Source organism: Cyanistes caeruleus, chromosome 3 (genome assembly GCF_971803275.1).
Source record: "Cyanistes caeruleus chromosome 3, bCyaCae1.hap1.1, whole genome shotgun sequence".
In the NCBI taxonomy this organism is placed as follows: domain Eukaryota; kingdom Metazoa; phylum Chordata; class Aves; order Passeriformes; family Paridae; genus Cyanistes; species Cyanistes caeruleus.
The window spans coordinates 4,572,551-4,597,726 of NC_141703.1; the positions used below are offsets into that span (position 1 = coordinate 4,572,551).

The 25,176-nt window shown below is 42.3% G+C and overlaps 1 protein-coding gene and 1 long non-coding RNA gene across 4 annotated transcripts; one reads left to right on the top strand and one right to left on the bottom strand.

Moving 5' to 3' along the window:
* The first annotated feature begins 354 nt into the window (after positions 1–354).
* Positions 355–24,284, top strand: LOC111927454 (interferon-induced GTP-binding protein Mx). 3 transcript variants are annotated; one of them, XM_086879514.1, is made up of 15 exons: positions 366–456; positions 3,271–3,419; positions 9,250–9,559; positions 11,073–11,265; positions 12,084–12,221; positions 13,457–13,611; positions 14,738–14,876; positions 15,369–15,567; positions 16,327–16,405; positions 17,300–17,422; positions 18,170–18,311; positions 19,726–19,884; positions 20,374–20,450; positions 21,697–21,933; positions 23,765–24,284. In XM_086879514.1, exons 3-15 carry the CDS (start codon positions 9,335–9,337, stop codon positions 23,996–23,998), a joined length of 2,100 nt encoding a protein of 699 aa, XP_086735640.1. In that variant the 5' UTR covers positions 366–456; positions 3,271–3,419; positions 9,250–9,334; the 3' UTR covers positions 23,999–24,284. The 3 variants fall into 3 exon arrangements, with proteins under 3 accessions (XP_086735641.1, XP_086735640.1, XP_086735642.1); XM_086879515.1 differs by lacking the exon at positions 3,271–3,419 and having other exon boundaries at positions 355–456; XM_086879516.1 differs by lacking the exon at positions 366–456 and having other exon boundaries at positions 3,271–3,619.
* LOC147653889 (uncharacterized) lies at positions 3,172–11,123 on the bottom strand. The gene is made up of 3 exons (XR_015284022.1): positions 8,715–11,123; positions 4,711–5,195; positions 3,172–3,899 (listed from the first exon to the last, which is right to left on the bottom strand). It is a non-coding gene; the product is annotated as an uncharacterized LOC147653889 (long non-coding RNA).
* Positions 24,285–25,176: the final 892 nt, after the last annotated feature.

A 25,176-nucleotide genomic window follows, 5' to 3' on the forward strand; every position in this document is an offset into this window, starting at 1 on the left:
GTACCCAGAGAAGCTATGACTGCCCCTGGATCCCTGGAGGTTCCCAAGGCCAGGCTGAACAGGGCTTGGAGAAGCCTGGAATAGTGGAAAGTGTCCCTGCCCATGTCAGAGGGGTGGAACAAGATCATCTTTATGTCCTTCCAAACCATTCTAGGGTACTCTGTCTCTCTGAACTTCGGGCTGTGAGGCCCCCCCTTCACTGTGGACACAATTCATGTGTTGAGATATCCATGCCTTTAACTTAGCCAGGTGCAAGGTAAGTGTGTGCCCACTCATGGCAGCTCTGTCTTTTGAAACAGCCTGGTCATTTCCACATAAGCCAAGTATTTCTCCTGTGAGAATTAGTTTCATTTCTTCTGTTGTGTGTCATAATCAGAAGGAGGAGCCTGCAAAGGAAAAGGCATCTGAAGAAGTTTCAGAAAGTCACTGCTTCTCCTTCCTACAGGACTTACCAGGGTAAGTTTCTTCTTTCCTTCTTCTAAAAAGAGTAATGCAATTTTTTACTGTTATCTTCATTCCTATTAATGTGACTTTTTTTAGGCTGCATAAAGTGTCTAAAGTAAGTGTGATTAAACAGGGTTGCCAGGAGCAGGATTTTTTGCTTTTTGGGGTGGAAAAAAAAAAAGAAAAAAGATGTCAGTATTGTTTCCTCTTTAAGAGGAGACAACTGAGAGATGGCATTTAATTTTCTTTTAAAGCCATTATTCAGCAAGATGATCTAGCTGGCAGTATTTATGAGGATCATAAGCTTTGCATTGCTTCATTTTCTTTTATGAGAACACAGCTAGAGTTAATAGAAATAATGGAAACTGTGAGGTTTACCCAAATATCCTGAAGTCACAGGATGTGTCAGCCAGAAGTCCATGTGGTTTTCTGGCTGGGCAGAGAGCGGATAAATAATGCTCTGTGGGTTCAGCACTGCAGCTCTGCACCTTGGGATTGAGAGGGGATTTTTTAGAAGGGGATTTTCATCTTCTACAGATGCAAAGCCAAAGGGTCATTACAGAAAACCAAAGCAACTCCTTTTCAGAACCATCAGCAGGTTGGTGTTTGTGGGTGTGCAGCAGAATGCTTCGTGTTCTGCTGGGAGAGGTTTCCCACACACAAGCAGGTAAATTCTAAAGGAAAAGCTCAAGGAAATCAGTATTGTCCTGACAAAGGAGGCAGGGGCAGCTCTGGTCAGAGGAAATTCTTGGCAGACTTTCAGTATTATCACATCATCCTCGTCTCATGTTTCACAGGTGGATTCTGGCCCATTGAAGAAGGGCTCTTTACAATTGCAGCTTTTTTGTTTTCCTCTCCTCCTTTCTTCCATCCGATGTTGTCACGGCTCAGTACACAAAGAAATCACTATGCCAGTGTGGCACAGGAAGGGTTACAGAGCCCACTCACCCTTTCCAGGTCCAGAGAAGAGCAGCAGTGTAGCCCCAGAAATCCACACGATGGTTTATTCCGGTGCTGGCTGCAGGATCTTTGTGCAGGGGTGCTGTGTGTGTGTGTGTGTGTGCACCTTGTGGTCTGCTCCCCATCTCCATGTTTGTAAAGGGTGACCTAAGATAGTCAGGTCTCCTCAGGCATCCTCAGCCCTCCCCACCTCCCTTCCACCTCTGTGATGGCCATGGGGCTTGTCCTAAGTAAACACACCAGGTGGGTATTGTGGGAGGTCTGGATGTTTGCATAATTATCTCAGTTCCTGATCTCTGGAATGAATTATTTGCAATTGACTTTGGTGCACATTGGCTACAAAAAGGATAAAAAATGCTGCTGGAGACTGGGCCAGCAGGACAAAGTGGTGTCACGAAGTTGCAGGATGTTTCTGGGTCGATTTTCCCCTCTCCTCATCACCTTCTCTCCCCACCAGGATGCTCACAAGGCGGTACCTCCAGCTCCAGCACTTTTGGACAGGTGTTAAAATACCCAAGGCCCACCCAAACACAGACACAGAATCCTGCAGTAGCTCCAGATGTGCTTTGTTGCTTTGCAGTGGTGAATTCTGCAAGGCCAAAGATTGTAAATCTGTGCATTTCCACCAGAACCTAAAGGGCTCCTATTGTAGCCCTTTAGACATGGACTGCTGACCAAATCTGGGGCTAAGTGGGGCAGATGGTTGTTTGAGAAAAGAAAAAAAAAATCTAGCTTTGAAAAGGAATTCTTGGTTTGTTTTTGTTTTTTTTTTCTTTAAATCACTCTCTCTGGAAATCACCTTCCCTGGATAATGTCATGCCAAAAGCCACTGATCTCCTCAGTCACCCACAGAAAACAAAACTTCTCCATAAGGAAATTAAACTTCTCCAAGGAAATAAAAAGCCTCATAGTCCTCCCTTCTCTAACAACATGTGAAGCAAAATCTGCTCTTGGCAGAGGGTTTTAAGCTATAGAGGAGGGAACCGAGATACAGAACTTCAAAAACCAGTGTCAGACTTGCCTCTGACAAGTATTTCTTCCACAAAAAAAGGTGAGATGGCCACTTAGCAGATTATGGATTGGAGCTAGCCCACAGCCCTACACTCCTGACCCCAGGAACTTAAGGATTCACACTCCCTCCAATCCTGCCCTGACACTGACTGAGCTTCTCCAAACACCATTCAGCAAAATATTTCCTAGAGGACAATCAGCTTTTTGCAAAAATAGGTGTAACTTTTTTTTTTTTTTTTCCAAAAAAACAAATACTGTTTATTTCCATGGCACTTTTTTTAATTAAAAAAAAAGGCATAAGAAAGGTAAGAAGTGTTCCAAGTCTGTCCTCTGAGACCAATTTTTGTGATTTGAAAAGAGCTGTGGCACTTGGTCCTGTTCTAGATACCTATTATATTACAACAGAAAAATTAAGAATTAGGAAGAAATGCTTGACTAAAAGGGGTGTCTGACAAAAACCATACCCTGACACCCTAATCCATAAGAACAAGAAAAAGAGTCAGACTGCAAGATAAGATAAGAAAAGGAGCTGGAATACACAAACAAGATGCAAAGACAAAGGCACCACAAGATAAAGGAGATTCCTCAAACCCTAAGCCGAAAGAAACAGATTTGAAGCCCCAAAAGGTGGCCAAAGAACTAAAAGGGGCATGGAGCTAATTGTAATATGAAGTGAAGACAGGTGGGGTTAGGAAATTAATATGTATTAGGCGTATCGTGTAAACCTGGTCTGTAAAGGATAAAAACCGAAAACCTAATCAAAAAAGGGTGTATGCTTTTTGGAGGAGATATCTCCATGCAGCTCAGCGCTGAATAAATTCATACCTGCTCTTATAACTACTCTGTGAGTTACAGGGTTCCTTTTATTCCGCACATCATTTTGGCGAGCCAGCCATTTGAGGAACGGATTCCCTGGCGCGCCCCCAGGACTTTCCGTGAGGGACCCCGAGCCTCGCTTCGCTCACCGCGGGGACAGACAACAACCTGCCAGGCTGTGGATAAAGGTGTGAATGAAATATCAAGGGAAGGGCTGTGGTAAAGCGAGCAGAGACGTCTGTCGTACAGCACAGTCCCGGTAGGCCTGCAAGCAGCCGGCCAGGAGGGGCCGGGGACAGAGGGGAAGGGATGGATCCTGGCCCATGGCGCGGCCTATGAGGGGTGTTTCTCGCTGAGCTGATAGAGCAGCCCGCTAGCGACTCTGGGGGTGAGTCGAGCGAAGCCTTGTTTTGTGTGAATGCTGAGTCCGGACACGTTGGGTCACTGAGTGTGTTTGGTGTGTGAATGAGCGAGTGAGACGCAGCAGAGGTGCGGAGCGAGTGTGGAGCTCTATCCGCGGTTCCGACCTCGGGCGGCTGAGGCGGCCGGAGGAAAGCGAAGTGACTGGGATCAGCGTGGGGCAAACCCACGTGTAAATAAAGAGTGTTGTGCTTGAGTACCAAGTGATTAATATTTGTTTTAACCGTGGGTAGATGCTGGTATTGTTGCTGTAATAAAGAACTGGGTAAATAAAAATTCGGAATAAGAAGTTTAAATAAAGTATGTATAATTATAACTAAATGAAAGTATGGAATAAGGAATTCTCCTCCAGGTCGAGGTAGAATTCCTTTTCCAAAAATCACGAATTGCAAAAGAACCCCCCCCAGATAACAGGTTTCAGCAGACTCATCAACTCGGAGGAAAGGACAGGACACAGGCCATCATAGAAACAAAAGAACCAGCCTAAAAGTCTACCTCCAGAGAAAGGCAACGCCCGGCCGATTTCGGCCGGAGACCATCAAGCAAGACAAAAGGGACGAGCCCCAGGAAGATGGTCGTTGCCAGAATCGAACACCACACCCGCCAAACCCATACTACAGAAACTCAATCAAGAAAGACAAAGAAGAGACTACTCCTCTGAGATATCCATCGGCGCTAGCCCGGATCTCTCAATCCTGCTGTGGTGAAATATGTTAAAATACATACAGACTCACTTTGCATTTGAGGAGACTCTGCCCGGATACTTACTGACTCAATGTTCTAGGCCAGGAAATCCATTCACCAGACAATCAGGGACATTTGGTGAATGGAAACTGGTTGGAATTCTAGCCTGGGGACATAAAATCCCTATAAAAACCCAGGCCAGAGAACCCTCAGACGTGGATTTGGGAACACCTATACCTTGCGTATAGACCCTGTCCACCCAGCGCTGCGCTGTCCATTTATTGTGGTTTTTTCCTCGCTGTTTGTTGCTTTATTAATTTATAATAAATTAATCTTTGTTAATCTTTAATCTGCCGTTGCATTTATAACAGTTGCTTTAATAACCATCAAGGCATATGCTCCACGTGCAAAGTGAAAACTCTGAAGTTTGTGTGTGGAAAGTCAAATTAGGTGCCCGCTAATTGAGACTGTGTATAAGAGGAGGACTGAAAAGAGTTGTGCGAAGAGCTGTTTAAGTAATGTGGCAAGACAAGGACTAGATCTAGTGGTGTGTGGTAAATAGAGTGAACACAAATGAAGAGAAGCAAAAGTGATGACAGAATTTTTTACAGCCCAAGAAAGGAAAACATCAAAGGCCCAAAGAGTCTCCTGAGACAGAGGGGATGAAGTCGGCCACCAAGAAATTTTATTCCGCAAATTATAGGCTTTTCACAAATATTAAAATTAATGTTATTTGCATAATGTTAGAAAATTTTGCTGTATTAATATAGTTTCTTTTATTTCTGTTATTGATAAAACTTAGAAATTGTGATATAATACATATATATATGTTAAGCTGTAGCATGGTATTAAAATAAAAACTACTGTTATAAATGCAACGGCAAATTAAAGATTAACAAAGATTAATTTATTATAAATTAATAAAGCAACAAACAGTGAGGAAAAAAAAAACCACAATAAATGGACAGCGCAGCGCTGGGTGGACAGGGTCTATACGCAAGGTATAGGTGTTCCCAAATCCACGTCTGAGGGTCCCATGGCCTGGGTTTTTATAGGGATTTTATGTCCTCAGGCTAGAATTCTAACCAGTTTCCATTCACCAAATGTCTCTGATTGTCGGGTGAATGGATTTCCTGGCCTAGAACATTGAGTCAGTAAGTATCCGGGCAGAGTCTCCTCAAATGTAAAGTGAGTCTGTATGTATTTTAACATATTTCATCACAGCGGGATTGAGAGATCCGGGCTGGTGCCGATGGATATCTCAGAGGAGTAGTCTCTTCTTTGTCTTTCTTGATTGAGTTTCTGTAGTATGGGTTTGGCAGGTGTGGTGTTCGATTCTGGCAACGACCATCTTCCTGGGGCTCGTCCCCTTTTGTCTTGCTTGATGGTCTCCGGCCGAAATCGGCCGGGCGTTGCCTTTCTCTGGAGGTAGACTTTTAGGCTGGTTCTTTTGTTTCTGTGATGGCCTGTGTCCTGTCTTTTCCTCCGAGTTGATGAGTCTGCTGAAACCTGTTATCTGGGGGGGTTCTTTTGCAATTCGTGGTTTTTGGAAAAGGAATTCTATCTCGACCGGGAGGAGAATTCCTTATTCCATACTTACATTTAGTTATAATTATACATACTTTATTTAAACTTCTTATTCCGAATTTTTATTTACCTAATTCTTTATTACAGTCCCCCACCTAATAATTTGAACACATTAAAAATTCGTGTTTTCATACTTTTTCAGAGGAATATCAGGTTAAATAATGTCGTTTTCCCCTTGGTCTAATTCTTCTATATTTTCTGTGGACAACATATGTTTATTTTCAAATTCCCTCAATGCCTTAACCGCATTTCTATTCTCTTTTTCTTCTTCTAACTTCATGATTTTTGAAAGAAGGGTAGTGTTTCCCTGTGCCTTTTCTGGGTCTATTGGGAGAGAGGCAATCTGCATTCCTTGAACGACAGAATGTATCAGTCTGATCAGACAAGGAATCAGGCAGGGTAGGAAGATGACTCCGGCAATAGAACATCCTATAAAGAATACTAGCTTTTTCCACCATGCCCCTTGCCCAAAAATTTGATCCCACCAAGAGGCTTGGAGAATCGAATTCCACTTCTGGACGGGTACATGGGCTACTTTCTTTATTTCAGCGGCTAGACCCTTTATAGTTTCTCCGAAGTCATCTATCTCCATGCAACACTCTGACTCGTTATATCTGCCACACACTCCTCCCTCCTCAGCTAGCAAATAGTCGAGAGCGAGTCTGTTTTGGTAGACAAAAGCTCTCATCTGAGAATGTTGTTTTGCTAGGAGTTCCAGGGCTTCTGAAGTGTGATTTGAAACAACTTCTACCACAGCCTGTAACCGAATGAGCCGATTAAGGAGGTAGATTGGGGTCCTGTATCCCCAGCTGCCATCATTTGCCCATGTTGCCGGTCCATAATATTGTATGATTCTTTCGGCGGGCCATTCTTCTCCCTTCCACTGGTGGTTACCTCCGGCTATTGGTAGTTCTCGTTTCAATTCCCTCTTTTGTCGGGCTAGGGTTTCAAAGAGGGGAGCACCTAAAGACCTGCTTTCATCTTTAGGTAGTGTAAAGAAGAAAGGCCGAATTATTCCGAGTGTGCATGACCCTTTCCAATTTCTGGGCAATTCACTGTATGCTTTTTTCCCGCATATCCAGTAAATCCCATCCGGTGCCTTCCAATCTCTGTTAAGTTTTGCCGGGTCCTCCCCAGATCTCGGCACAGTAGTAAATCATTTTTGCCTTTGATTTTTCTCGTCTCTCGGGACAAATTTCCCAATTTCTCAACATCTACCCTAAAGGACTCTCTGGTGGGATGTCTAGCATTTGCTTTGATTCTTCTGATGGACTTTTCTCGTTATCTAGTTTCTGCGTTTTACTTTTTCTCTGTCCCATTTTCTTACGATTCTTACCTGCTCTGCGTTGTGTTCGTCTTTTTCTTCGTCTGAAAGTCCTAGATCGCACCAATACTTACCTCTCGGTTAGCTGTACCGGGGTTTTCTCGATGTTCCGACTTTCTAAATCTTTTGGCTGAGAGAGTTTACCAGTTCCAGAGCTCGACTGGACGTCCCTTCCTCTCTCAGCCCCCTTTGATCGGTCCCCTGAGACTCCCTTTAGCCTCAGGCTTTACGAGTAAGGAAAGAGAGACACTTTCACACAGAATCGCTTCCTTCGCGGCCGGCCAATTCCCTCGCGGGAGGATGGAAACGCGGCCTTGAAGTCCACACTCGCTTCGTGACCAGGTCACGTCTCTCACAAACTCGCCCGATCACCCGCTCAACCTCACAGTACTTACAGCAATTTTCCTGCGAGGGCGTCTTCGTGCACGTATGACTTTTTATGAGCTACCAAGCCGCGGCTTTCCCGAAGGCTCCTGCCTTCCCGAGCTTTCTGGATCCGTTCCTCTTTATTATGGTTTTTCCTCAGCCTAAATTTGGTTCGGCAATCGGAGCGAACTGCGGAGGGTCTCTGCTCCCCAGGCCGCTGAAATCAGCGGGGGTACCCCCCTGGACAGCGAGATTCTCCCACAGTTTCTTCCGATCCGAGTCACGGCACCAATCTGTTATAAATGCAACGGCAAATTAAAGATTAACAAAGATTAATTTATTATAAATTAATAAAGCAACAAACAGTGAGGAAAAAAAAAACCACAATAAATGGACAGCGCAGCGCTGGGTGGACAGGGTCTATACGCAAGGTATAGGTGTTCCCAAATCCACGTCTGAGGGTCCCATGGCCTGGGTTTTTATAGGGATTTTATGTCCTCAGGCTAGAATTCTAACCAGTTTCCATTCACCAAATGTCTCTGATTGTCGGGTGAATGGATTTCCTGGCCTAGAACATTGAGTCAGTAAGTATCCGGGCAGAGTCTCCTCAAATGTAAAGTGAGTCTGTATGTATTTTAACATATTTCATCACAGCGGGATTGAGAGATCCGGGCTGGTGCCGATGGATATCTCAGAGGAGTAGTCTCTTCTTTGTCTTTCTTGATTGAGTTTCTGTAGTATGGGTTTGGCAGGTGTGGTGTTCGATTCTGGCAACGATCATCTTCCTGGGGCTCGTCCCCTTTTGTCTTGCTTGATGGTCTCCGGCCGAAATCGGCCGGGCGTTGCCTTTCTCTGGAGGTAGACTTTTAGGCTGGTTCTTTTGTTTCTGTGATGGCCTGTGTCCTGTCTTTTCCTCCGAGTTGATGAGTCTGCTGAAACCTGTTATCTGGGGGGGTTCTTTTGCAATTCGTGGTTTTTGGAAAAGGAATTCTATCTCGACCGGGAGGAGAATTCCTTATTCCATACTTACATTTAGTTATAATTATACATACTTTATTTAAACTTCTTATTCCGAATTTTTATTTACCTAATTCTTTATTACACTACTTTTGTTCATATAACCCAGAGACTGAAAAGATGATCAGGAAACCTCCCCTGCATTCTTAAATTCTTTTATCCAGATGAAGACAGCAGTGACTGGAACTCCAAAGGAAGAATTTATTGAACCTCTATTATCAGGGAATGTGAGACTCAACAGAGCCAAGAAGATTGATCTAGTGGGGAGGGGGGAGTTGAAGCTAAACAAAGTTAAAACTTAAAAGGAATGTTTGAATCACCTATAAGAATTTATGAATATGTAATAGGATTCTGTTTTTAAGGGACAATCCTTTGTTAGTAAGGTGTGCTCTCTTGGCTGAATGCAGAGACACCCAGCCATATTTGTACATTTGGCTTTATTTCTATCTCCTAACTGTCTTTCTATTAAACTTTTTTAAATTTTATATAAAAAATGTGAACATTATTTTTCACAGTACCTACTAAGCGTTTGGATCAGGAAATAAAAGTGGTGTTTGATTTTCTCTGCTCTGATCCCTGTTGAAAGGTGGAATCATTCACTGCCCAATGTTTGGTTTCAGAAGCTGCACCTCAGAGTGGCTGGACCAGGCAGTGATCAAAGCATTTGTGGACAACCTGTGTGGAAGCCCAGTAAATTAGCAGGCCATGGATAAAATGAGAACACCATTCAACAATCCTTCTGGAAGATCCAAAACCTCAGAGAAAGAGGGGTTTCAATTTTCTTTTGTGAAATCACTTCCAGAAGCTGCTACAGTGCCTCTCCCACCAGACCCAGAAGAAGATGCTGAGATATCAGGGAACAGGTTTGAGAAAAGGACTAGGTGTGAACATGAGGGCTTGGAGAAAGAGGTTTTTACAGAAGAGGACAAGGTAAGTAAGGCAAGGAGAGGGAACAGATCCTCCCCACTCTCACTCTGTTGTTTCACTTTGTACCCCAAAATTAAATCCTTTGTCTGTTTGGGCAATTTGCACTTTTTAGATCTAAGGAGAACTTTTGGGGTGAGGTCTAGAAGTTATTCATGTAAGTAAGAGGAGAGGTACCTGCAATTAATCTGCAGACTTTAATAATGCAGGTCTAAAAATAAGAGGTGGCTGCAGCCTAGAAGCCAAATTTTATGTGTGACATGTGTCTGTTTTGATCCTAGCAACAAATGTTGAACAGAAACCATAAAAGCTGAGGTGTTTTTTTTTCTCCTTGAGGCTCTTCAACCCACAACAGAAATGCACAGAAAGGTTAATAATAACCTGCTTGGATATTTTACACTGGACATAGATTGGTTTTAAGTCTGTGACACAGTTATTGAAGTTTTTTGAGAATTTGCTAGGTATTAAACATTGTAGTGAAAGGAGTGGGCAGGGGCTACCAAAAATGGTTTAAAATCCCTGCCTCCAGTAGTGTGTACTGCCTTCCTCATCTTGAACCAAAAAATCTGCTTTGTTTGAGTGCATCTGATCCATAGACATACTTTTGGAGGCATTTTTCTTGGATAAAAGTGATGGAGGAAACTTTAGTTTTTATTTTCAGAAAATCAGGTCTGAATGTGCCTGGCCTAGTATGTCTGAAACATATTGGTGTTCCCAGAATTGCATCTCTAAATGTAGCAGTCAGACTGGAACATGGAGAGAGGAACAGGGAGAAGAGACCAAGATGATCTTTATATACTTTAGCTGAGCATATTTAACAGCAGATGGACCAGTTTTGCCAAAGACTGAAAATTATTTGTTTTGTTTTCACGTAAAGGAAGAGCCTGTGTTAATATCTGGTATCAAACCCAGAAAATGACAATAACCAGTCATTTAAAACAACCCACTCATATTCATGTCTTATGTGAGCCTAAAATGAGGCAAAGAAGGAAGAGCCATGATGATCTAAAAGATTTCAGCCACCTGTTAAGAATGTTACAGCAGCACTCTTTTGGCGTCTGTGCACAAACTAAATCTTCAAATTCCCAAACAAAAATCTAATTAGCTATTTTTTACCAAATTCAGTGATTTCTGGGATCAGTCTTCATTTGCATACACATCCTTCAGTACATCTGTGGATGAGTAGAAGAAAATGGCAGTTATTAAAAACACTGTTATTAAAAGAAATTAATAAAACACACTTATTAATGTGTTCTTTAATTTCTCAGGATGGCTTCCAAAATTTGGTATTTTTACTAAGGATGGTCTGTGAGCCAACATCAACTGTTTCTTTCATATTTACAGACACCTGTTTATTACATGGAGATGCAAGGATGCACAGTGATATGAAGTAGAGCTTGATGACAGTAATTAACTTGTACTAAAGAACGATGACTAGAAAATGCATCTTGGTTTTTTTGGAGTTTGTTTTGTTTTGTTTTAAATTCTGGAAAATTCATTGTAAGTTTAACTCTTGCAGGCTGCAGAACAGACCTTGTACAACCAATATGAGGAAAAGATCCGACCCTGCATTGATCTTGTTGACAGCCTGAGAGCTCTTGGGGTAGAAAAGGATTTGTCCTTGCCTGCGATTGCGGTGATTGGAGACCAGAGCTCCGGGAAAAGTTCTGTCCTCGAAGCCCTGTCTGGTGTTGCTCTCCCCAGGGGCAATGGTGAGAATTCACTTTCTCAAATTTTCATTTTGATGAGGTGGAAGGGTTCTGTGTTTTGGGTTTTTTTTTTTTAATTTTATTTTTTGGTCTAGAATTGGAAAACTCCATGACTGAGAAAGAGAGGTGTGAGTGAGGCACCACAGCGTAAATCCAAGGCACGTGTTCCAGGTGGTCAAGAAACCAGGAGTAAGAAGTGCAGTGTAATTGCCCCAGCTGACTCTGTGCATTTCCCAGAAGCAGCAGTGCAGCAGAGTATTGATTTCACATGGAAAACCAGTTTTTAAAATTGTTTTTGGGGTTGTTTTAGGTTTTTTGTTTTCTTACAGATATCTTTTTTATTATTATTACGTAAAAAAAAATGTACAAAGGTCTTTACTTAACGCATCATTTAAGTCAAAGATGATTGTTAGGAGACTTTACAGCTCAAGAAGATCCACTTTCCAGCTCTGAGTGTATATTTTTGCACACAAATTCTGCAAGTTCCATGTGAGTTTACAATATAATCTAGTCCTTCAGGCTGGAGTTATGCAGAGGTTTTTCATAGGATTTAGTTGCATCATTGGAACAGATCATTCAGAGGGGAGCAAAACTCCATGTGTGGAGGTTTGCAGGGCCAAACATGTGTGGGAAGAGCCATAGCTGACCTCACCTAGCACTGGTGACAGTCCTGCTCTGAGCAGGAAGTTGGAAAAATCCCCTCTGGCAGCGTCTCTTGGAACATTTGCACATTTTTGTGTGAAACATTTGGCAGCCCTGTGTGCCCCACACACTTCAAGGCCGTGTTTCATGCACAACCTCTGTTTTTGGATCTGCTGCAGGTATTGTCACTCGGTGTCCCTTGGAACTAAAACTCAAGAGGTTGCCTGAAGGCCAGGCATGGCAGGGAAGGATCTCCTACCAAAATGTAACCCTGGAGCTCCAGAATGCCTCTGAGGTGGACAGAGCAATAAGGCAAGGTGAGTGGATTTGGCTGGCTCCATCTCCTCTGAATCCTCCTCTCAGACTGAGCAGCATCCACGGTGATTGTGGAGTAACACCAAGAGCTGGATGCAGAGCAGAAGAAGCTGGGTCAACAGAACTCCCTTCTCTCCAGGGAGTTGTACCAGTGCTTCAGTGGTGAAGATGATCTATGATGATAATCCCAGAATGGCCTGGATTGGAAGGGACCTTAAAGGTCTTCTAGTTCCAACACCTTGGGCAGGGATGTCGCCCACTAGATCCATGATCCTTTTATCCTGATCCATGATAAAGGCTCAGGCTATGTCCTTACCTGGGTGGTGGCTTCCTGGTTTGGGGAGGTTGTCTGTCAAATTGTAAACATGGAACCTAAATGGATCCTGTCATCAGCTCAAAAGTCTAGAGAGTGCTTGAGGTGTCTCTGGCTGGAAATGTTATTATTTTGGAGGAAATTGCAAGAGGTCAGAGTGGAGGACAGAGAACTTCTGCCAGGTACTGTGACCACAGGCTCAGTCACTGTCCTTCACATATCTCACCTTTAGTGTCAGGGCATTTCATCCTGGGTAAAAAATCTGTGTTTTTACCCAAAGGGCAGTAAGCACTTGTCCTAAGTGTGAAAGTTGGATTCTCCTTACTTCCTTGACTAGCACAGCTCTGCACATTGTTATTCTTCCTAATTTTTTTAAATTAGCTTTTCAATACATTATTTGGATATTCTCAAAACTGGCCAGGCAATTGGTATGAAATAAGTAAGGTAATTAGAGCTGAAAAATCTCTCCTGAGAATGACTGGAGTTTCCTTGCTTTTCTCTGTTCACAGTTTAAGCCTTATTGCCTTGTAGTACCTGGGACAATTTACTCTCAACCTCTCTATCAAAATGTGAAGAATATAGAACAACACCTATTTTTCTTTCAGGGCATCCAAGGATTAATTGATGCTTACAAAGTCTCTTGTTGTTGAGGGAACATTTCTACAACTGACCAGTATTTTACCTGATACCTTTCATTATGGTTTATTTACATGCATTTTGTTTTGACATCACATCAGTTTGTTCTGCATGATAATTTCCTTAGATTTTTGCACAAATGGATTTAGGTGTGTGGCTGGATCTGAAAGAAAAAGCCAAGCCTGAAAGAACCTTAGGTGGCAGTTGGTACTTTTCAAAGTCCTTGTGTTCAGCTTTGGTTTGATGCATCATTTGAAGCTTGTATTCATTGCCTTGCTCTCTTCACAGCCCAGGATGTTGTGGCTGGTCCTAGAGGTGCCATTAGTGGGCAGTTAATTTCCCTGGAAGTTCGGTCCCCTGATGTCCCAGACCTGACACTAATTGATCTGCCTGGAATTGCCAGGGTGGCCGTGGGGGACCAGCCAAAAGACATCGGGGACCAGGTAAAACTCAGCCTCACGTGCCAGTCTGTGCCCTTAATGGGTCCCAGCAGACCCTTTGTGAAGTAAACAGAGTAAGTGGAGGGGATCTCTGCTCTTCCTCTGGCTGCTTTTAGAAGAAATGCTGGGGAATGCAAATAAAACTTTTGATTGGAAAAGGCCTGCTGTGAGGCTGATGTGTAGGAGCTGGGTGTGTTGTTTCTCCTAAAACACCTTTAAATGGGAATTTGGAATAAGAGAAGCTCAAATGAAACTAGATATTCCAAACAGAAATGAGACAAGATTGGATTGTCTGGGCTTTCCTCTCTGGGAGGAGAGTAATTTAATTGCACACTTAGATAGCAATCTTTCTATTGTATTGAGAAGAAAACAGCAGATGTGATAAAATCCAAACATTTCCATTGTCCCCAGCTGTCTGCATGCTCCAGAGATGGAGTCTACAGCACTGCAGCCTGTCAGAAACTGGGATGGGTGGGAAGTAGAGAAGCATCTTTCCCAAAATCCAGGGGGAAAAAAAGATAATTGATTTACTGTGGAATAAATGTAATAGTGCCCTGTGAAACTTCTGCAAAACAACACAAATTATGAGGAACTTGTTTAGTTTGGCATTGAAACATAGAAAAATGACAACTAGATGTCATGTGAAGCTTCAGTTTTGGCGCTTTTTCCTACAAATATTCCACTGAAATAGAAGCCAAAGACATTTGTGCTCCTTTCAAAGATACAAATTGGAGATTTATCAGTGTAATCAAGCTTGCTTTCTTTCCAAAAGTGGATACCTACATATCAGAACCTGGTTTTCTTCCATGTGATTAGATATCAAATACCTTTAATATTTCCATAATGAAAGATTATATATGCACAAGAGGTTAAATTCATGTACCTGTCAAGACAGGCTTAACAACATTAGTCTGGTCTCATTCATGCCAGATGTTTGGATTAATCCTGACATAAGGAAAGAGGCTGTATTCTTCTGCTGACCCCTTTCCATGCCATCCTCCAGCATGTAACACTGTCCTCAGCACATGTGGCATTTAATGTCATTAGGTTCATATTGCTAGAAACTGTCACATCCTACAAGCAAGCATCTGATTTCACTGAACCTCCTCACTGCTTTATTGAATTGCAGATCAAAATGCTACTTAGAAGAACTATTGGCTGCAAAGAGACAGTGAATTTGGTAGTGGTTCCATGTAATGTGGATATTGCGACAACAGAAGCATTGAAAATGGCTCAAGAGGTGGACCCCACTGGAGAAAGGACAATAGGTGAGATAATTTTTAAACTATGAGCTAAAAAGGTGGCCAAATCTTCACCCCCATCATGAGGTCTGATGTTCTGTGTTCTGCACCAGATCTATGAAATTAGCTACTAGAAGAAGAGGGGAAAAAAAGAAAACAGCCTAAAGAAAATATTTGCAAGTATTTCTAGTCACAATTTTTGAGCAGCTCCTATAATCCCTTCATTTGGTGTCTTGCTGGCACTCTTGTTACAAATAACTGGAAGCTGAAATCAGTTAATGGTAGTAACTACCAGTTAATGGTAGTTGATCTGAAGTTAATGGTAAAAAAGCTTTGTTAAAAAAAGGTTTGTTAAAAAAAGGTTTGCAATGCAAAAGGCATGGTAGGAGGCCAAATGCAGGGTGAGTTTTACAGCCCAGGAACTGAGAGCTTTCTAGGGGAGAGAATACCCAAAAAAATTGCATTATAAAACACAGAGTGTTCCTGCTTGGTGGTTAACTTTCTCTTTTAATTTCACAGGAATCCTCACAAAACCTGACCTGGTGGACAGGGGGACCGAGGAGGCTATCGTGAGCATACTGCAAAACAGGGTAATCCCCCTCAAAAAAGGCTACATGATCGTGAGGTGCCGTGGGCAGCAGGACATCCACAACAAACTCACCTTGGCTGCTGCAATCCAACAGGAGAGAAGCTTCTTTGAGAATCACAAATATTTCAGGTACTCCTCACGGAAAAGTTCAACATGTTAGAGTCACCTCAGAGCTTCCTGTTGATTTGCTAAGATTCAACTAAGGGGTTACAAACAGGTATTAGTTATACTCAGTATTTCTCATTGCCCATGTAGGGTTGTGTTTCAGTAACCCAGATGGTTTTTACATACCAAACTTTTTCAAAATTTTTTTTTTTTTTTTTGGTTTGTCTATTTTGGGGTTGTTTTTTTTTGGCTGCAAAATACATGGGGGAAGTGCTATGAACTTCAGAATTTCTGAATAGTCCCAGAGAATTCGAGTTAAAGCATCTGAGCACTTCAAGTCAGGCACTGAAGTATTTCTGTTCACTGGAAAGCATGGAGGAACAGCATGAGAAAGGCTGTGCTGAGGGCACAGGCTGCCCAGATGACTCAGCAGCAAATCAATCATAATACAGAGACTGGCAGCTGACAAGAGTTTTGAATCAGTGAACTTCACACATGAAAAAATAATAAAATAGTGCGATCAGCTGCTGTTAGAATTTGTTTTTTTCAGATTTTTCTCTGTTTCCCTTTGCTCAGTCAGTAGCTGTCAAACAACTCTTGAATAAACATGCCCAGAGAGTCCTGAGCTGTTGCCACATCTGCACCAGCATGGTCCAGAGACCCTTTCTTTACTCAAATTGTTTAATAGAATTAGTGAAAATAGGGCAGAGCATCAGTGCTGCCTCCTTGCCCTGCACAGCCTGGCTATCCAAACACACCTTTTCCTTTTTTTTTATTTCCCAGGGCTCTTCTGGAAGAAGGAAAGGCTACTATCCCCCGTCTGGCAGAGAAGCTCACAAATGAACTTGTGAAACACATTATTGTAAGTAACAGAGGTGCCATACTGAGCTGTTTGTGTCAGTTACTAGCTAAAAACAAGTTCAACCCTTCAACCTTGGACTGCAGCTGGATTTCATCTTTGTATGCTTAATGATCCTTCAACTCAGTGCTCTGAGAACAAACAGAACTGAGAGGCAGAGGTAAAAAGCCCCATGCTCTGTCCTCAGATTTGCCTTTTAACTGCAGATCAACAATAAGCAAATTATTTCATCTATTTGTGACTCATAATTCCTGCCTTTTCAACAGCAGCCATGATATTTCTTTTTATCAGTGTTGATCACCTGGGTGACAAGTTGCTGAAAATGTCTTCAGAACATCCAGATGTTCTATTATATTTATATTCTAATGTAAGGATATTGGGGGGGTTTTATTTGGTATAAATATATCTGTATGTAATATATCTTATTCCATTAAAGAGAAGAGGCTAAAATATAGGGAACATCTAAATTCAGTCTCAGAGGAGAAAAAAAAAAATATGTAAATTTACAGAAAATAAGCAACTAAACAGCCATGTTCCATCAGGTATTTATCAGGAATTGAGCAGTCATCACTCTCCTGGCACAACCTGTGAGGACATTGTTTTTGGCTCACTGTGAAATCTTGCCCTAGACTGCAGCTATTCTTCCCAGCTCTCAGTGAGGTCCAGCCTGATCCCTCAGGGAGATTCTGGCTCCTGCATTCCCTCAATAAAGTCCATATTTTCTCTTCCATGTTGCCCCCCTATCACACATGGGACACTGACAGCAAGCTCTCAGATTTATAGAAACAGCAAAGATCCCTTGCAGGTGTAGGTTACTCTTAGAGGGATTTTGTTTTTCTTCCAAAACCAGACAGGTTCAACCTATCTCAATTTCCTTCTTCACTGTCTCCTCCCCAGAAATCTTTGCCAGCACTGCAGAGCCAAATTCGTGACACCCTGCATAAAACATTACAGGATCTGCAAAGGTACAAGAGAGGCACACCCCAAACTGAGTCTGAGAAGCTGTTTTTCCTCACAGATGTAAGTATCAGTATTGGTCACAGAGCAAGGCAAAGTAACTGTGGGAGAAAAAGAAACCACCTGAACTTATCAAAACTTCAGCATGGACCACCAGGAAGTTTGTGGTTTCCATCATTTCAGTGAGGGTAACAGACAAACCACACTTGCAAAAATAATACACCACAGGAGCTCCTGGCCCCTTCTAGCAATTTTTTTCCTGTGATTATGGGAGAAGAAAGCTAAACAACTTGATTGATTGGATCAAAATCAAGCATCTCAGCAAGGGAAAACTTAAACTCCTGCCTGCTCAACACTTTGAAGGGTTCCCATTTTTTACAGCACTCATAAGATCAAAGGTATTCCTGATATCCAAATGTGGTTTGCAAGTCCATCTTCTGAGTTCCTCATCTCAGGGAATTACTCCCTGATTAAGCCCTCAGTAGGCATTAGAGGTGTTTATGGAAGTTCATCAGGCTTCATACAAGCCTGGCCTATTAAAATTTAGTGAATGGTTCTAAAAGTCTACAGGGGGAAAACCAAAAGAGTATCAAGTTTATTCTCCTCTAGCAATGAGAGTTTGGGGGGGAAAAAAATAAAACCCAAACAAACCAGGAGCTAAGAGCATAAAATATGTAAGAAAGGGATGTTTTCTATGAACCGTGTCCCTGCTTTATCATCAAACAACTGCAGATTTGCTTAACATCCACAAATTAGTCTGAAGAAATGAAACTTCACTAAATTGCCTGCTTGTTGCTGGATTCACTGCAGTTGATCAAACTCTTTAACCAAGACATCTGTCGGACCATTCGGGGAGAGGAGGAGCTGTTTGGAGATGAGGTCAGACTGTTCACCAGGATCCGCAAGGAATTCCGCACGTGGGGCGTGATCCTCCTGGAGTGTGCTGCGAAGGGTAAGCACAGAGCCTGGCAGGGTGTGACACTGGTGGCTGGGTTCTTTTACCCAGGAAGAGACTTGTTTTCTCATATTCTGGCTCAGTTGTCTATTCTTTCTTATCTATATTACATATCTACAGAGTACAAGGAGCTATATACACTGGGGAAGCAAGGTGCAAAATGGAGAGCAAAGAACCTCTCCAAGGTCTTTTATGTGTCTATTTATCCAATTATCAAAATTTTCTTAGTGACCCAGTGACCTGACACCTGTGTGCTGCACTGCAGATTTTCTATCCAATCACTCATTATTACCCAAAAACCCTTAGAAGAAGATGAAGAAGAAGAAGGAGAAAGGGACAGTGCCCTAAATCCTCCATCTTGTCTCTTATTTTCTAATATAGCTTAAACCCTAAACTCATTCTCACCCAGTGACTTAAGAAAACTGTCTACTTACACACTCACATTCCCAGTTTTTCTGCTTAACTTTAAAAGCTGTCTCCATGGTTTTATGCTAAACTCAGTGCTCCCTTGGGTCTCAGAGCCAGGCACCACAGATAAGGGTCTATTTTCTGTGCTTCTGACCCCAACAAGAGCCCATCCCCTTTATTGAAACCTAGACACAGCATCTTCAGTAAATGTTTTTCAAGAAAATTAAGAGTAAGAAGGCAGGAGCATCCATCTGTTGTGGTGTTTTGGGGACACAGTTTGTTGTTAAATGCTGTCATTAAAGAGAGGTCAGTACTTATCTTTCTTCTCCCAGCACAGCAATAAAATCAAGACACTGGCATAGAATTTGTTGGTGATTTTCTGAACCATTCTTCTAAATAACAGCAACACCAATGAATAATCATAAATAATAACAGTCTAGATAATAATTTTTATTATTACTCTTAATGTTTTTAATTTATTATTGCTATTAATATTTTAGAATCTGAGTGGGGTTTGTTCCACTTTAGCTCTGGGCTAAGGTGATACCTCATAAAAAAAAAATAGCAAATTTATATAATATCAACAAAGAAATATTGACTGTGATAATAAATAGGAATAACTAGTCAACAGTAGATTCCCTGGAAAAATATGTTTAGTGAGCTTGGGGGTTTGTTTTGTTCAGTTTTTTTTTTTTAACTTGGAAGTGACTGGTAATGGCCAGCTACTTCTGGCCATGAAAAAGTGAAAAATGGTAAAAATACCAAGAACCAGAATTTTTGTGGTCCATTATAATTTCTGTCAGTCAGATGCTTGATGCAATGTGTGAGATGGCTCATTCAGAGAGCAACAACAAGCTAGCTCTGTTCTGTGGTAACAAAAAATCATCTCAGTACCTTTTCCCCTCAAGAACAGCTCAAAGATGAGAAACAGACTTCCTTCTTAAACCTGAAGTGCATCCATTGAGTGATTTAGTAACAAAGCAATGTTATTTTACCATTACAGCTAAAAAAGCTGTCCCTGACAGAGTGTGGAAATACGAAGACCAGTACCGTGGACGGGAGTTCCCAGGCTTCAGCAACTACAGGACTTTTGAGGATATTGTAAAAGAGCAGATCAGAGAACTGGAGGAGCCAGCAATTGAGATTCTCAACAATGTGATGAGTATGGCCCAGGCCATGGGAGGCTCTGGTGTGGGGGACACTGCTGGGCTTGACAGCTTTATTTTCCAGGAGAAGCTGATGCTCTCACTGATGCTCTCAGGGTCCTTCAGAGTGTGGAAGTAAATCTGATTCAGCTTGTGGATTGCTCCTTCTCTAGAGCCTTCAATCTCTACACACTGTCTCCAGCATCTATTAATACTTTTCCCAGTGGCTTTTGGAAGGGAGGTAGAAAATAATTATATCATAAATAACACAGCAAGGAAACAGGACAGCAGAAGCATCTGGTGCCAAGTGGTCACCTTCTTGGACCTGGAAATCTGAATTTTTACTTGTTTGTATGTGTCATAAAGGCAGAGTGCACCAGTACAGCAGCACAGCTATTTCTGAATGAATACAGAAAATGAGTAGTCTCCCAAGTGTCATATTAACAACAGCTTAAAACCCTCACTTACTTACCTGACTTTATTTTGTCTCTCTGTTCTTCCCCTAGAACTGGTTGAAGAGAAATTTATGGAACTTACTAACAAGAATTTTGCTAATTTTCACAATCTAAGCAGAGTTGCCAAGGTGAGGCACTACCTACAATCTGATATTCTCAAAAGACAGAATGGCATTTGTAAATACATCCATGCTTATGGTACCTGCCTCACTGCATTACCCTTGTGCAAGTGGGGAATTTCTTGCAGGAAAATAAGAAAGATCCCAAAAATGATAGCATGGTTATAATGCCACTAATTAAAGTGTATTTTGTACAGCTTTGACAAGATCTAGTACATACATTCTTTATTCATTCCTGACATTTGCAACACAAAGCAAAGAAAACCTGGTGTGGCTGCTTTGAAGAGTTTATCATTAATTTCAGATTTAAGTGCTGCAGTGATTTGTGAGAGTGCTGAACTGGTTTTAGGTGTTTTTCACCTCTCTGAAAGCAAGCCAGGGTTTTAACCAGTGCAGGAATCTCATCTTTGATGAAAGGGAGCAGGGGCAGACAAACCAAAAATCATCCAGCCATGAAAAAGCCAGAAATGGCTGTTTACAGTTTGGGTATTAACATATTTTGGGGTAGAGTTCAGTGATATGGATCCATGAAGGCCTTTTCTCAGAAAAAGCTTTGAGAAAAAGATGAGAAGCAAAGCTGGAAGTCCACTCACAGGGTACTGCTGAAAAAGGAAACTCAGAGGCAAATGTGAGTGAAATAGGTGGTTTGCTCTTTCACTTGCATGGTCAAACCCTACTGAGCTCCCAGGCCAGCCAGACAGTGAAGAAATAAATTATTTCATCCAAACACAGAGGTGTTCAGGCAGGGTCTTTAGAGAGCTCCACAGTGAGAGGAGTGAAGAGGGAAGAAGTTCTGGCAAGCACTGGACTTGAGAAAAGAGATGGGGTGTTTTCTTAGGGATGCTAGGAAAGCATTTTGAGGTAATTTGAACATATCTGAGGGAACTTTGCCACCCCCACAGACTTTTAGAAGGCCACAAAGCATCAGGTGGCTGGAATAAAAGCACCAGAGAGGGGTTAGATGGGGTTGGTTTGCTGACAACAGATATTTTCCTTTGGGTTTCAAGCACCAGGTTTGGACTGATTCCACTTGTGTGTAAGGGGAGGACAAAACTGCCACATTTTCCTGCTCTTTCACAACAGAGGCACCACAATCTGAACCATTACTCCATGTTCCCATCTTCTGAGATTAGACAGTGCTGCACAAGGGCAGTTAAACACTGTGCCCACCTTGCCATTCCCTGGGGACACTGAGCACTGGCACCTTCCCAAAGGAAGCAAATGTCTCAGAACTTCTTGTTCCTTTCTTTTCTAGATGAAAATTGAAGACATTAGGGAGAATCAAGCAGCAGAGGCCGAAAGACAGATCCGGACACAGTTTAAAATGGAGAGGATCGTGTACTGCCAGGATGACCTTTACGTTGGTGATTTAAACTCTGTTAAGGCAGAAAACGCTCCAAAAGCGTCCCTGGGGACAAATCTGAAGTTTGTTGGTCTAGAGGAGCCCTCTGTTGCCACGGAGATGGTTTCTCACACCAGTGCCTATTTCTCTGTGAGTTGACAGGCTGTGATGGAGCAGATTTGCTGCTCCCTGAATGCTACAGCAGCTTCCCCTCAGCCAGGTCTTGCTGGAGTCAGTCCAGCCTTGTAATGCCACTGGCACTGTGGAGGGAAGAGCCAGGGGCTGGCTAAGTGTCTCATTCAGCTACATGCTCAGCTTCTGTACAAACTTCTTGGAGCTTCTGAGCAGTGATGAGTGTGGGGTGTATCAGCAGGTTGCAGGACTCAGGATATGGTGATTAGAAAAGCCTGAAGGGGCCAAAGTGACAGCTGGCTCCTAAAGCACTTGTTAGCTACCTGCCAGTCTGGCTCAGGTCAGCCCCAAGCCACTCTGCACACTTCTGCAGGCAGCAGAAAGCGGTGGCAGTGGCTTACAGTCAGATCCTGAACTACTACAGCAGGAGGAGCAATGACAAAATGTTACATTAAAATATATCAGCTGGCTGTAGAGATCAGAGTGCATCTGCTGTATTGCAGATAACACCGTGTAAGTGAAGTCTCTGAAGACAAATGGGGTGTTTTAATAAAGGATCATGTTAAAGAAAGACAGAAAAGAGAACACACACTATCAAGATTTGCTTAGTCATAAAACTCTCTCTGAAAGCAACAAGTTCAATATTAATAATTCAGGAAGGTAGGTAGCAGCTCACTTTGAATTCCAAGAGCAGGCTTTGTGACAAATTCCTGCAATTAAATGGCCAGGCTGCTCAGGCTGATGAAGAAAAAATCATTGGCTTTCCTAGAACAGGAAACAAAGCCAGAAGTGCATAAGCACTTCCATCCCATCTTGCTACACACTCTGCTACATGTTTTATCTGCAGTTAAATATTTTTGTAAATGCCCTGGGAGCCATTTTCAGCAAACCCCAAGTGCCAGGGCATCATAGCCCCATGGGACTGACTTATGCAAGGCCAAATACAGTTTGAATGAGATGGAAGCCCTTAAGTGTCCATGGCTGCCTTATAAATGCCATTTTCAAGTCATACTACAAAAAGGAAAGGCAGAAGCTCTCAATTGCAACCAGGCACTTGTGTCTAAGTGCTCACCCAGCACCAGGAGGGCTGGAGGCAGCCACTTGCCAGAGCTGGGAGAGGTTTAGAACCTCATGGTGCCCAAAAGCACCAGGTGGGCCCCCAAACCCTGTGGATGTCCATGGGGAAAGGGCCCCACAAGCTTTTCTGGGTCAACCTGTTTCGGTTTGCATCCACAAATCAACCAGGCAGTTGGTCAGGTCAGACAGAAGATAGCTCATGGAGATATTAATAAATGTAATGTAGGCACTCTGGTCTCTCTACTGCTGAAGACATTTCCCCTTAAGGCTGAAGCTTCCTCCAAAGCTGTCTGAAACTTGAAAGAATCACATCAGAAATACCATCTAACAGAGGAATTTACCAGCTTTAGGAAAAATCACTTTCTGATTTCCTGCATCAAAACCTATTGTTAGCATTCAGTGAAGCTGGACACCAGGAACTGTGCACAAGTTCTGTTTGTCAGGAATGTCCCCCTCTAAGTTGTCCCAGTGACAGCTGGCAGAGCTGAGCAGAGAACAGCCTGCCTTGGCTTTAGTTTGTTGAGGCAAGAGAAGCAACAGCTGATATCCCCGTGACTCAAATCAAAAAATGATTAATTTTTCTATTTCAGGCATAAAAGACATTGGTTGCAAACATTTTTTTAGTTCATAGCAGTACTCCCTTCTTGAACAGTAACTCAGTTCAACATTTCAAAACCTTGGAACCACTTTTTTTACCAGATTACCTATAGCCCTTTTGGTTTTTTTTTTACCAATTTAGTATTTTGCCCTTTTTTTTCCCCCCATCTTGCAGGGAGCAAGTAAACGCCTCTCCAACCAGATACCTCTGATCATCATATCTTCTGTCCTTCATGACTTTGGAGAAAATGTGCAGACCTCAATGCTGCAACTGTTACAAGATAAAGAGAGGTTAAACTTTCTCCTTGATGAGGACACTGAAGCTGCTAAAACCAGGAATTACCTCAGCCAAAGAATCGATCGTCTGACCACAGCCTGCCAGTACCTGAGAGATTTCCGCCTCTTGTAATTTGTTTTTCATGAGGTTTTTTTGCTCCTTATCTTCTAGCACTCCTAAAGAATTTAATATAATCCCATAAAAATGTGATATCAGCCCAGACCTTTAATAATAATTTCTAGTGTTCAGTTTTTCTTTATTTTTCATAATCAGTTATATGCAAACAGCTGCCTTTGCATAAAGAGTTCCACTGGTAGAGTTGTGATTAAATAAACATTATCTCATGTTTAAACATTTTCTTTATAAACTCTGTGCAACCACTGGAATAATTATTAAAAAGCTAACACACTGAGGATTATATGTTTTGTTGGGGTTTGTTGAGTTTTTTCCTCTTTTTATGATGGAAGCTGTATAATTCACAAACTGTAGAAATCAAATTATCTAGCTTTCCTCAGTGAAGCTTAGTGCACGACACTCATGATCTCCCCTTTGTGTTTTGGTCTTGCTGGGGTTGTTCTCTTTCCTGCCATCACCTAAAAGACACCTCTGCAAACACAGTGGGTGTGAAACCATCCCAGTCTAGAAAGAAAGGAAAGTTTATTTAATTTATGTGACCAGAGGATGTCATTCGCTCTGTTCAGTCTCCTTTCCCAGCTGTCTGATTTGCAGAAGAGCCAGGATGTCTCAGATGTCTGCAGCATCACCTGAAATTTTGGGACTGACACTAGAACTCACTGAACTCACTAGAGGGCAGGATTTAGATGTCCAAAAGGAAAGAAACCTCCAGGACATTAAACATTACACAGGTGTCTCATGTGTTCTGCTGCCTTCCTCCTTTTCCTCCGCAGGGCAAGGAGAGCCTTTCCAAAAGTTCTTCCATTTCATGGAAGCCGATGCAAAATAGATCACACACTGTGTTTATGACACCTTTCACAGGGGAGATTTGGTTTAATAACCAAAAGCACCAAAAGTAATGCCTGCATTCAGCTAGAAAAAATGTGCTTTATACCAGTGTGTGATGCAGGAATTTCCAGGTTTCTTACAAGAGAAGCCTTCCCCTCAGGGCAGCTATGACAGAAAGTGTTTGTCTCTGAGGCATGGAACTGCAGTGGGTATTTTTTTTTGATACATTTTTGTACAGCATTCACCCCAACATCCATGTTCCTTAACCCTGTAGAACCCCTTTCTTCTACATTATTTTGCTATTATTGACTTGCAGTGCTGCAGGTCAGGAGCCACAGAAAATGTGC